Source organism: Ranitomeya variabilis, chromosome 2 (genome assembly GCF_051348905.1).
Source record: "Ranitomeya variabilis isolate aRanVar5 chromosome 2, aRanVar5.hap1, whole genome shotgun sequence".
NCBI classification, from domain to species: domain Eukaryota; kingdom Metazoa; phylum Chordata; class Amphibia; order Anura; family Dendrobatidae; genus Ranitomeya; species Ranitomeya variabilis.
Window position 1 is genome coordinate 998,791,295 of NC_135233.1, and position 13,848 is coordinate 998,805,142.

At 47.1% G+C, this 13,848-nt stretch overlaps 1 protein-coding gene across 1 annotated transcript in view; it reads right to left on the minus strand.

The window, feature by feature from the left end:
* Nucleotides 1-2,334: 2,334 nt before the first annotated feature.
* Nucleotides 2,335-13,848, minus strand: part of RBP1 (retinol binding protein 1) — a 74,596-nt gene continuing 63,082 nt past the window's right edge. The window contains exon 4 of the mRNA XM_077291144.1: nt 2,335-2,562. Coding sequence (XP_077147259.1) covers nt 2,506-2,562 — 57 coding nt within the window. The 3' untranslated portion in view covers nt 2,335-2,505. The remainder of the gene's footprint in view (nt 2,563-13,848) is intronic.

A 13,848-nucleotide genomic window follows, 5' to 3' on the forward strand; every position in this document is an offset into this window, starting at 1 on the left:
GTAAAAATGTGTTGGCAGCTTCCCATTAATCCTGGTAGCTTCCCTAATCTAATTTCCTTTTATGATTGAATCACTGACTGGGTGGATCAGGGAAATGCGGTAGATATAGTACATCTCAAATTCAGCAAAACATTTGATAAAGTATCTCATGCTATCCTTATTGAAAAAAATGCCAAGTATGAGATTGACAAGGCTACAGTTAGGTGGATTAATAATTGTCTCAGTGATCGTACTCAAAGAGTGGTAATAAATGGCTGCACATCCAATTGGAAGAGTGTTTCAAGTGGGATACCACATGGCTTTGTACTGGTCCGAGTTTTGCATAAGATTTTTATAAGTGATCTAGATAAGGGAACTGGAGGTAAACAAATCAAACTGAACATTGAACATTGAAACTGCATTGCTGCAATAGAAAATGGTAGAAATTGGAAAAAAATGCTATATAATGTACATATGAAATGTTCATCTGCAAAAATTGCTATGAAAAAAAGGAAGGTACTTAGTGCATAGATGGGCTCACATATATTGGCCAAATTGTTGTAGAGCAATTATTCTTGGTAAATTGTTGTGCAACCTGTTTTTTTACTTACCGTATATACTCGTGTATAAGCCGGCCTGAGTATAAGCTAAGGCACCTAATTTTGCCTCGGAAAACTTATTGACTCGCGTATAAGCCACGTATGCATTGTCCCCTAATCCCTATTCTGGTATGCATGGTTCCTTATTTCCATCCTTGTATGCATGGGCTCCTTATTTCCATCTTTCTCCGCATGGTTCCTCATCCCCATCCTTGTATGTATGGCCCCCATGAGAAAAGCATAAAAAAAAAAAATCCTATCCTACTTACCTTCCCGGCGCACCCTTGCAGCATCTCGTTCCAGTGCCAGCAGCTCCTGCGGCCAAGCGATCATGTGTCCCCGCTCATTAAGGTAATGAATATTCATCTCTCTCCATGCTTATGGGAGTGGAGAGAGGTGAATATTTATTACCTTAATGAGCAGGCACCCACGAGAGCCCCGCAGCTGCTGTAAGCTGGCGACTGCGACTGTAACAGTACACTCGCTATAAGAGAAATGAATATTCATTGTCAGTGCAGTGAATATTCATTTATCTTTAGCAGTGGGCCCAGGCTTTAACCGCAGGATATGGCTCCTGCCTCCTGTGACCCACTGCTCCCCCCTCCCCCGCCGTAAACTGGGAAAATGACTCGTGTATAAGCCAAGGGTGGCAATTTCAGCACAAAAAAAAAGTGCTGAAAAACTCGGCTTATGCACGAGTATATATGGTATATGCTTTCTTTGGTTGGCACCTATTCACAATAGCTTGTATGGTATAATAGCTTGTATGGTATAAGTTGAATGGTGTTGGTCAGATTAGACTTTAGTCAGATGTGGCATCATTTCAAGTGACATCTTTAAAGTGTATCGTCAGAAATATGCTGGAAAGATAACCTATGGCATATTCTCCTTCATGCTGTCATGCCCTGACCCATCTGCTTCCATTCACAGGTACATTTGAACTGTCTGCTAACTGAGAATACCCACTGCACCCCTGAATCCATGCACCTCTCTCCCCCTACTCTACCTGGTACGTTTGAACTGTCTGCTAACCGAGAATACCCACTGCACCCCTGAATCCATGCACCTCTCTCCCCCTATTCTACCTGGTCCGCTGCTACTTTTTCCCTGACTAATTCAATGAATCATACTTCTAATTTACTGCATGCTGATTGAAATATCCATGCTTTCCATATCCTCCCATCTCTGCTAATTGTCCCCAGCTGTGGACTGTCCTCCACCTCCTCCCCCCCCCCCTCTCTTACCTGGCTTAATTTCTTGATACAGATTAAATATTAGAAGAAAGCTTTTTGACAGTGAGGGTGAGCAATGAGTGGAACAGGCTGCCACGAGAGGTGGTGAGTTCTCCTTCAATCTCTTTTTTTTTTTCTGAAAGTGTCTATCTAGAAAGACACAGAAATGTGGTCCGCTATGTTTCTGTGCCCATCTGAATAAAGAGACAATTTCAAAAAGAAAACAGAGGTCATTTGAACACCGTTCATATAATTGCAGAGATAATCTGAATTCAATTTTTAGGGGTGTTTGAACGGAACCAAAAAACGCACTACATAAAATGCTGTGTGAACAGGCCCTTAGGAATAAATGTTTCTATGGTTATTAACTCCCCTTGTCATAGGTGGTGTAGAGAAGTACTTGCATTGTGAGAGTGGAGTAGAACGAAAGCTATACAGCTTTTGAACAGTCATCAGGGCAGCGAGTTATTTTTCAACTTTTCTAAATATGTAGATGATGAGTCAATTTAATGACTGACACAATATAAAGTCAGGCTAAAGTTTTATTGAAGTACCTAACATCGCATTGTAAAAGAAAAATCACAGAACATCTGAGCCTAAAATAACTTTGTTAAAAGGACCATTATGCTGGGGGATGAGAAGGAGCTTTCTAACGTTTTTCTAGGTTGCTGACTGTTTCTTTCTCAGAGGTGGCGTCACTGATGAATTTTCTTAAACACTTGTTTGCAGGCTATATCTCCAACACGCATCTCCTAGAAGAAAAAAAAAACAAAAAACAACACATGGGTATAAGGATCATTCATGACAAGAGAAAATTAATTGAAGGAAATCAAACGGACATCCGATAAGTTGAGTATGAAGGTGGTTACTCTTAGTATGCACCTGTTCTATTTGCAAGAGACCATCTGGCGGTTTTAATCACAGCAGGATCCTACCTACCCATAGAAATGTAGGCTTTCAGCCCAAGAGTGGAAACACATTAGGTCAGGTTCCAAGCAAAAAAGATCGCCTTGTCATGGCTGCTAGGCACACACGGATTTATGAGCTAAGTATTTTCCTTATTTCCCATTTTCTACAGCAGAAATACAATTCCAATTTCTTATATTTAATGTCTTCATGCTATAGCATGGGGGTATTTGGGGTGATGAGAAGTGAAATCTGGTATAATAGTGAAATATTTATAGGGTATTCCATCAATGTTTAATCCAGTGTTCACCAACCAGTGGCTGGGGTGCCATAGCTTCCCTACGTGGGTGCGGGATGTCAGCAGCATAATGGTATCTTATTTGCAGACCTTATAAGTGTCTCCAGATGTAAAGGCGAAATAATCAATTGCATTCAGTGACTACAAGTGATGGTTTGCCTCATTGGAATGGTTTTCTTTCCTTTTTCTCTCTTTGGCCCAGACCACCATGACAACTTCTTCCACCTATATCTTATATCTGCACACATTGATGCCCATGAATATGATTCTGCAACACACTGTGCCTTGAACAGAGAGCTACTCACTGTGGCGCCTGTAATAAATAATACCATATTACCTGCCACTGTGACCTCCACTCCACCTTTGAGGTAAAAATGGCCTCTATGTTTGTGCCCCTGAAATAAGTAGGAAACTGGCTATTAGGAGCAGTGCCTGGTGAAAAGGCTATAAACATGAGGATGAATGACCTCGGGGAGATCAAAACATCCAACACCGCAGAGTCACCATCACGTGTTTCTCAACGCAGTGATCCACAACACTGCCCCCATCCCTTATGGGAAATATGCAAATGCATGTAGTATGTATGTTTTCACTAGGCACTGCTCCTAATAGCCAGTTTCCTACTCCACACTGATGAGGGGCAAATACCCCGAAACAGCTGTCTGTGGATGGATACCATGTTTTGGCATAGGTGGTTTTCCTTTATTGGATGCTGCCCTTCCCGTGGTTGTTCCTTCCCGGTGAAAGACCTGGCTATTCATTGCTTGCGTTGAGAAACACGTGATGGTGTCTCTGCGGCTTTTCTACTAACCAGTGCATAAATTAAATTTTATTATTCACTTCTTCCCCCTCCTATGATGGGGTCTACCTGGGGCACGAACTCATGTTTCCATGTTCACAGGCTGTTGCTCTCTCTAGTAGTCACAACCCACATTGATATAGATAGGGAAATTTGGTAATCTTGACCTCTATTGCAGGCATTAAACCCAGAAGCAAGTTATACATGTCCATAGAAATACATTATGTAAAACATTGTATTTCTATGGTCCCTGTATATGGAGGTAAAGAAAGATGTATTTTTGTCCCTATAAAAGTAGTTAAAATAATAATAAGCAATTACAAAAATGTCTTTTTTTATTTGTAATGGGAAGAATTTTGTGTGCTTGATAGAGATAAATTGTACACAGCAGTGTATTTGTATGTATTTTGGTTAGAGAAGGAGAATTAATGATTTTTTTAATCACATAAAATTACTAAAAAATAATTTAAAAAACCTATATAAATAGAATAATGTCAAGTACTTTATTTTTCACTGGGGGTGCGTGTGGGGGTGTGTGTGGGGGTGTGTGTGGGGGTGTTTGGTGTAAACTTTTGTCTGAAAAGAAAAAGCTAAAAGAAAAAAAGCACAACCAGGGAGAAAGAAATGCCTTTGAAAAGAAAAGTGTAAAACAGCAGGCACGAGCTCTAATGAGTGAAAAGTTTCACCTATCAAAGTTCGGCAGCTGCTGGATGTGCGCACGGCGGTGACAAAGAAAAGTGTGAAACAGCAGGGAACTGCGTCACTTATCAAAGTTCGGCGGCTGCTAAATGTGCACACAAAGGCGGCGGAAAGGGGGGGTGGAGGAAGAAGGAGGGGATGGGGGATTGAGGTGGATGAAGAGAGAAGGGGCAGGGATCAGGGATCAAAACACTTATGGTTGCAGTCGGTCTTCTGTCTTCAGCAGGGATTGTGGCTTATGTGGCACCACAAGGCCCAGCACAGCAGAAGACCTAGCTGTGTGACCGCTCTGCAGGAATCCTCAGCTAGTGTGAGTGGAGCACCCGCTAGGACCGTGGGGTACTCGGGCCGGGTCAGGCGATACATAAAGGGGTGGTCACGGAAGCGGTGACCCGGTCCGTAGCCCTGGGCATCCAACAAAAATGACAAATGGAATATAAAGTCTATGGGGGAATGTTCGTGAGGCCACCTGTGGTACTCGGCCAGGGATGGCCGACGCTGATTAACCCCTTTACCCCCAAGGGTGGTTTGCCCGTTAATGACCAGGCCAATTTTTAAAATTCTGACCACTGTCCCTTTATGACAGTGTTCCCCAACTCCGGTCCTCGTGAGCCACCAAAAGATCACATTTTCAGGATTTCTTTAGTATTGCACAGGTGATAATTGAATCAACTGGACAGGCAAAGCATTCAATCACCTGTGCAATAGGAAAACATGACCTGTTGGTGACTCTTGAGGACTGGAGTTGGGGAACACTGCTTTATGAGGTTATAACTCTGGAACGCTTCAACGGATCCCGGTGATTCTGACATTTTTTTTCTCATGACATATTGTACTTCATGATAGTGGTAAAACTTCTTTGATATTACCTGCGTTTAATTGTGAAAAAAACGTAAATTTGGCGAAAATTTTGAAAATTTTGCAATTTTCCAACTTTTAATTTTTATGCAATTAAATCACAGAGATATGTCACACAAAATACTTAATAAGTAACATTTTCCACATGTCTACTTTACATCAGCACAATTTTAAAACCACATTTTTTTTTTGTTAGGGAGTTATAAGGGTTAAAAGTTGACCAGCAATTTCTCATTTTTACAACACCATTTTGTTTTAGGGACCACATCTCATTTGAAGTCATTTTGAGGGGTCTATATGATAGAAAATACCCAAGTGTGACACCATTCTAAAAACTGCACCCCTTAAGGTGCTCAAAACCACATTCAAGAAGTTTATTAACCCTTCAGGTGTTTCACAGGAATTTTTGGAATGTTTAAATAAAAATGAACATTTAACTTTTTTTCACTAAAAACTAACTTCAGCTCCAATTTGTTTTATTTTACCAAGGGTAAAAGGAGAAAATAGACCCCAAAAGTTGTTGTACAATTTGTCCTGAGTACGCCGATACCCCATATGTGGGGGTAAACTACTGTTTGGGCGCATGGCAGAGCTCGGAAGCGAAGGAGCGCCATTTGATTTTTCAATGCAAAATTGACTGGAATTGAGATGGGACGCCATGTTGCGTTTGGAGAGCCCCTGATGTGCCTAAGCATTGAAACCCCCCACCTCCTTGCAGGACCTGGAAGGCCCCCCATGGCCATCTTGGATCCGGGCCTGCTGCAGGGAGGAGGAGGTAAGAGACCCACGTTGCTCCGTGGGTCTCAGGGAAGCACGCAGGGAGCCCCCTCCCTGCGTGATGCTTCCCTATACCGCTGGAACACTGTGATCATGTTTGATCGCAGTGTGCCGGGGGATAATATGCAGGGGGCGGTCCATGACTGCTCCTGGCACATAGTGCCGGATGTCAGCTGCGATAGTCAGCTGACACCTGGCCGCGATCGGTCGTGCTCCCCCCGTGAGCGCGGCCAATCGCTATGACATACTATCCCGTCGGTGGTCATAGGGGCCCACCCCACCTCGACAAAATAGTACATCTAATGTCAGAAAGGGGTTAAAGGGGACCACTGGGGCTGATGGTGTTGCAGCAGAGTTGGTATAGTTCCCTGTCATGGTTCCCAATGGCAAGGGAACGTAAGAAACATATAAATAACGAACGAGCTCTCGGGTGATGGAAACTCGAGTTGACCGTGAGCTAAATCTACCACACAACTAATAGTAGCCAGGGAGCATACCTACGGCTTCCTAAATGCCACGCGCCAGCCGGAGGACTAACTAAGCCTGGTAGAGGAAGAAACAGACCTGGCTTACCTCTAGGGAAATACCCCAAAAGATGATAGCAGCCCCCCACATGTAATAACGGTGAAATAAGAGGAAAAGACATACACAGTATGAAAGTAGATTTAGCAAAGAGAGGTCCACTTACTAGATAGCAGAAGGATACAAAAGAGGACTTCACGGTCAACTGAAAACCCTTTCAAAAAACCATCCTGAAATTACTTTAAGACTCCTGTGTCAACTCATGACTAGTGTTGAGCATTCCGATACCGCAAGTATCGGGTATCGGCCGATACTTGCGGTATCGGAATTCCGATACCGGGATTCCGATACTTGCCGCGTATCGGATACCGGAATCGGAAGTTCAAAGATTCAAAATGCAGAAATTCAGCCAATGAGAATGATTCCAAGTGTGGGCACATCCTGTTTAGCATGGAGGGCATGAAACTACTGGCAAGGCTGTGATTGGCTGCTGAAATGATGTCATGCTGCAGTTTAAAAGTCGCTGGCGCCATTTTGCGATCACTCTGCTGTGAATTCAGTTAGTGACAGGACGCTGTTTGCTGACTGAGGGACAGTTTAGAGATAGCGATTTGCTTCTTTGTGCTTTCCAAAGGCTAATTTAGCAACCGCTGTGTTCACCTACTATTCACCTTGCTTTTGCCTTGTAGCGCTGTTTTCACAGCGATCTGCAAGGTCTGTGTGTGTGTGTGTGTGTGTGTGAGTGCAGCCCACTCTCTAGTCTGAGTGCAGCCACATAGGCCATCCATAGCTGGTTGTATTCAGTTCAGGGAGGGTGGTTCATTGCCTCATACTGTTCTTTTTTTTTTTTTTTTTTTTTTCAAGTAGTGTAGTCTGCTGCTAATTTATTCAAAAAAATCCTATTAGTGTCTTTCCACCCGTCTCCAGCTAATTTGTGGAAAAACACTACATAGGATAAAGTAGAGGAGGGTTTTTGGGCCTTGCAGCGCCGTTTACGGCTGTCTGCACGGTCTCCGTGTGACTGCAGCTCGCCCTGTAGTCTGTGAGCAGCCATAGCCTGGTTGTCTCCAGCTCAGGGTTGTTCACTGCGTCATACCGCCAAATCAATTTTAATTTTTTTTCAAGTAGTGTAGTCTGCTGCTAATTTATTTTAAAAAATCCTATTAGTGTCTTTCCACCCGTCTCCAGCTAATTTGTGGAAAAACACTACATAGGATAAAGTAGAGGAGGGTTTTTGGGCCTTGCAGCGCCGTTTACGGCTGTCTGCACGGTCTCCGTGTGATTGCAGCTCGCCCTGTAGTCTGTGAGCAGCCATAGCATGGTTGTCTCCAGCTCAGGGTTGTTCACTGCGTCATACCGCCAAATCAATTTTAATTTTTTTTCAAGTAGTGTAGTCTGCTGCTAATTTATTTAAAAAAATCCTATTAGTGTCTTTCCACCCGTCTCCAGCTAATTTGTGGAAAAACACTACATAGGATAAAGTAGAGGAGGGTTTTTGGGCCTTGCAGCGCCGTTTACGGCTGTCTGCACGGTCTCCGTGTGATTGCAGCTCGCCCTGTAGTCTGTGAGCAGCCATAGCCTGGTTGTCTCCAGCTCAGGGTTGTTCACTGCGTCATACCGCCAAATCAATTTTCTTTTTTTTTCAAGTAGTGTAGGTTGCTGCTAATTTATTTAAAAAAATCCTATTAGTGTCTTTCCACCCGTCTCCAGCTAACTTGTGGAAAAACACTACATAGGATAATGTAGAGGAGGGTTTTTGGGCCTTGCAGCGACGTTTACGTCTGTCTGCACGGTCTCCGTGTGACTGCAGCTCTATCTGTTGTCAGTTCAGCCCCCAAAAAATAAATAAATAATAAAGTTCACCAAACACACCAGTTACACCACTTTACATTTGTGTAGGCCACATTAGCTCATATTAAAGTCTAGTCCACACTTTAGAAAATTAGTGTTTCTTATACCTGTTAGGAGGAGTTGCTTAGGAATAAGCACACAAATCCGTTAGTACTTTTCTGCTTATCTTTATCAGTCAACCAAGATGAAGAAGGCAGTGAGTAAGGCACGTGGGCGTGGGCGCGGAGCAGGGAGGGGACGTGGGGATTCTGTGCCTGCTGCGGGCACCGGTGACTCATCAGCACCCACTTTCACCAGGCAACAGTCGTTCATGCGCAGCTTTGTGTCAGAGCGCCGTACACCGCTGCTGCGTCAAGAACAAATTGAAGCTGTTGTCCGATGGATGGCAGCTAATGCATCAACTTCCATTAGTGCCACATCCTCTCAGACACAGAGCACTGGAGAGCAGCCATCTGTCTCTTCACCACCTGCCAAATTGCCCAGGCAGACAGAGAGCCCAGGACAGGAGCCGTCTCTACTTCTGTTCTCTGAATCTCTTGGCTTGGAAACAGGGGGCCAGCCAAGCAGCATTGGAGAAATGGAAGAAGAGGCAGGGTGCAGTGATGCCCAACATCTTTTTCTGTCTTCCTCTGAAGAGGCGGGTGGGCCAGTGGCTCCGGTCACCACATCGCAGGCCGCATCAGCTGATGATGACACCCAGGTGCCACTTACTGGTGCGTGCTCTGCTGCTGAGACTACCCAGGAGGAGCAGTTGGGGGCAGAGGGTAGTGTAGATGATGAGGTCCTCGACCCATCTTGGCGTGAGGGACAGGAAGGTGGTGGGAGCAGCTCTGAGGAAGAGATTCCCCGTACGGCCCAAAGAGGGAGAGGGAGGGGGAAGACTGCGGATCCTGCAGCCTCCGCTTTGGCACCCGTTAGGAACATGTCTCTTCCAAAAGCCAAAAAGGGCGCTCCCAAGACTTGCAGTGCCTGGTCCTTTTTTGACACAGTTGCAGATGACATTTGCTATGTCAGATGCAACGTGTGTCATCAAAAAGTCAAAAGAGGTCGAAATGTCAGCAACCTCGATACCTCCAACATGTGGAAACATGTGCGCAACAGGCACCCGGCGGAGTTAGAAAAACACACTGAAGAGGTAGGCCAACCAACAGCGGCAGCTACCACCTCTTCAGCTCGTGTTGCCTCTTCCTCTAGCTCACACGCAGCTGGTTCGGCTTCCTCCCAGGATCGCCGTGGAAGAACCTCTGGCCCTGTTGTCCAGAGACCCGCTGTAATTCCACCCGCAGCACCACTTTCCCAGTCATCCACACACTCCCAGCCCAGTCTACAGCCATCGGTAGTACAGGCATGGGAGAAAAGGCGGCCTTTCTCGTCAAACCACCCACGAGCACAGGCTCTGACTGCAGGCATTGCCAAACTTCTGTCACTGGAAATGCTGTCATTCAGGCTGGTGGAGACTGACAGCTTCCGTGACTTGATGTCATTGGCAGTCCCACAGTACAATGTGCCCAGCCGCTTTTACTTCAGCAGGCAAGCCGTCCCTGCCCTGCACAAGCATGTGGAGGGACACATAAAACACGCGCTACTGAACGCCGTCAGTAGCAAGGTGTTGTGAATTTGCTTTTTGCTCCCTCTAGTGGTTACTAGTTTTTTGACTCTGGTTTTTCTGTCATTCCTTTTATCCGCACCTGGGTCGTTAGTTAGGGGTGTTGCTATATAAGCTCCCTGGACCTTCAGTTCAATGCCTGGCAACGTAGTTATCAGAGCTAGTCTGCTGTGCTCTTGTCTACTGATCCTGGTTCCAGTTATATCAGCTAAGTCTGCCTTTTGCTTTTTGCTATTTGTTTTGGTTTTGTATTTTTGTCCAGCTTGTTCCAAATCTATATCCTGACCTTTGCTGGAAGCTCTAGGGGGCTGGTGTTCTCCCCCCGGACCGTTAGACGGTTCGGGGGTTCTTGAATTTCCAGTGTGGATTTTGATAGGGTTTTTGTTGACCATATAAGTTACCTTTCTTAATTCTGCTATCAGTAAGCGGGCCTCTCTGTGCTAAACCTGGTTCATTTCTGTGTTTGTCATTTCCTCTTACCTCACCGTCATTATTTGTGGGGGGCTTCTATCCAGCTTTGGGGTCCCCTTCTCTGGAGGCAAGAAAGGTCTTTGTTTTCCTCTACTAGGGGTAGCTAGATTCTCCGGCTGGCGCGTGTCATCTAGAATCAACGTAGGAATGATCCCCGGCTACTTCTAGTGTTGGCGTTAGGAGTAGATATATGGTCAACCCAGTTACCACTGCCCTATGAGCTGGATTTTTGTATTCTGCAGACTTCCACGTTCCTCTGAGACCCTCGCCATTGGGGTCATAACAGCAAGGTCCACCTCACCACCGATGCGTGGACCAGTCAACATGGACAGGGGCGATACCTTTCCCTCACTGCCCATTGGGTTAATGTCGTTGAGCCGGGTACAGACCGTGCGAGTGGCGCAGGACGTGTCCTGCCCACTCCAAGGATTGCAGGAATCCATTCTGTACGCATTGACTCCTCCTCTTACACCAGTTCCTCAGAATCATCGCTGCAGGAGCCGTCACAGTCCACCTCCACATGGACCCGTGATGAACGTGTACCTGTTACGACCGACATGAGCACAGCCGTGGCCAAACGTCAACAGGCCGTGTTGAAATTAATTTTTTTGGGGAATCGTAGCCACACAGCGCAGGAGCTCTGGAATGCCATCAAGCAGGAGAGCGATGTGTGGTTTGTGCCAGCGAATCTCCAGCCAGGCATGGTAGTGTGTGATAATGGCCGAAATCTGGTGGCAGCTCTGGGCCTCGGCAACCTCACTCACATCCCATGTCTGGCACATGTGCTCAATTTGGTCGTGCAGAGCTTTTTGAGGGACTATCCGGATCTTGATGCACTGCTGCACAAGGTCCGCCTAGAGTGTGCTCACTTGCGGCGTTCCAGCACGGCAAAAGCGCGCATTGCGGCTCTGCAGCGCCGACACCGCCTGCCGGAACATCGCATCATATGTGACCTACCTACCAGGTGGAATTCCACGTTACATATGTTGGAGCGGTTGTGTGAGCAGCAGCAAGCTGTAATGGAGTACCAGCTGCTTCAGGCGCAAAAAAGTCGCAGTCAGCGCCGTACAGACTTCACAACCACAGAGTGGGCCACTATGAATGACGTCTGCCAGGTTTTGCGTCCCTTTGATTATTCCACGCGGATGGCGAGTGCAGATGATGCACTAGTCAGCATGACTGTCCCCCTTATCTGCCTGCTTGAAAAATCACTGCAAGCGCTAAGGGATGATGTTGTGGAAGAGGTGGAGGATGAGGATTCACCATTTCCATCATCTTCTGGACAGTCAGCGCCACGTGGTTCCTCACAAACGCGTAGGCAGGGGACAGTTTGTGAGGAGGATGAGGAGGAGTCAATGGAGGAAGAAGACGTCCGTCCAGAGGAGGGAGTTACCGAATTGTCCAGTACTCAGTGTGTACAGCGAGGGTGGGGTGATGACGAGCAGGCAGAGATCACGCCTCCAGCAGGGGACAGCGTTTCTTGGGCAGTTGGCAGTCTGCAGCACATGGTGGATTACATGCTGCAGTGCCTGAGAAACGACCGCCGCATCGCCCACATTCTCAACATGTCTGATTATTGGGTGTTCACCCTCCTCGATCCTCGCTACCGGGACAACGTAGAAAGCCTCATCACACCGTTGAACCGGGAGCGAAAAATGCGGGAGTACCAAGACACACTGGTCAATTCCATCATCTTCTCCATTCCAACTGAGAGAAGTGCTGCTAGTGCATTCCAAAGCAGCTCAGTGCGTCCAGGCAGTGGTGGAGGCTCTGCACAAAGAGGGAGCAGAAGCAGTGCCTCTGCCCAAGGCAAGACCAGTATGGCCCAACTGTGGCACAGTTTTCTGTGCCCCCCACAAAAGTCTACACCATCACAGACGGCTCCAGTCAGCAGGAGGCAACGGTTCCGTCAGATGGTGACAGACTACATGTCTTGCCCTCTTGCTGTACTCCCAGACGGCTCTTCCCCTTTCAAGTTTTGGGTCTCAAAGCTGGATACATGGCCAGAGCTAAGCCAGTATGCATTGGAGGTGCTGTCTTGCCCTGCGGCCAGTGTATTATCGGAACGTGTCTTTAGTGCTGCAGGTGGTGTACTAACTGACCGTCGCATGCGACTATCCTCCGATAACGTTGACCGGCTTACTTTCCTGAAAATGAACAAGGCCTGGATCTCGCAGGAATTTGCCACTCCTCCTCCTGATTAAATAATTAGGTCACTGTATACGTTATCCAGGTCTCCTGTTGTGTTCATCTTTCTACCACCTGAACTTAAATTCCTGAGCTCCAACACCGCCAGTTGAGGCTCAGAAGTGCCGTCTGCACAGTCAAAACATACGACCCAGTGTTATTGGGTTTCAGTAACGTCAGCTGATCCCCAGCTGTGTAGCCGGCAATGTGTCATGCGACCGCCACGCTGACACAACAACTGAAATGTAAGGGAATCTGTCCCCCCCCCCCAAGGCGTTTGTTACTGAAAGAGCCACCTTGTGCAGCAGTAATGCTGCACAAGGAAAAGGTAGCTATTTTTGTTTAGCACCTTGCACACGCAGAACTTAACACTTATAAAATGTGTCCACTGATACCGTAACACCGTCCCGGAGGTGGGACTTTCCTTCGTAATGTGACGCAGCACAGCCGTCATTCCTACCCCCCCGGCGCCGCGCACCCGCTCCTCAGCGTTGTTTGATTCCGTCCCGGAGCCTGCGCTGTTATGTTATCCCGTGGCCAGGCACACTTAGCGCTGCCCGTCTTCTGGCATCATTTGGTGTCAGGATGGCTGCGCCTGTGCGGCCGCGCTGGCAGAGAGCCCGCCTCGCAGTGTCTTCTGATTTAATCCCACTGGGGGCCTGGGATCCATGGACATGCGCAGTGCATATCTGAACCTCCACCTCTCACTTATCTCCCTATGGCTTCTTCAGACTGTTCGGTGTCAGCTGGTCCCTAATAGCATGCCACGGCCGTGACACCGCACAGTCTTAAGAAGCCGTAGGGAGGGGAGTGAGAGGCGAGGATATGCACTGCGCATGTCCATGGATCCCAGGCCCGCGGTGGGATTAAATCAGAAGACACTGCGAGGCGGGCTCTCTGCCAGCGCGGCCGCACAGGCGCAGCCATCCTGACACCAAATGATGCCAGAAGACGGGAAGCGCTAAGTGTGCCTGGCCACGGGATAACATAACAGCGCAGGCTCCGGGACAGAATCAAACATCGCTGAGGAGCCAGTGCGCGTCGCCGGGGGGGGGGGGGGGTAG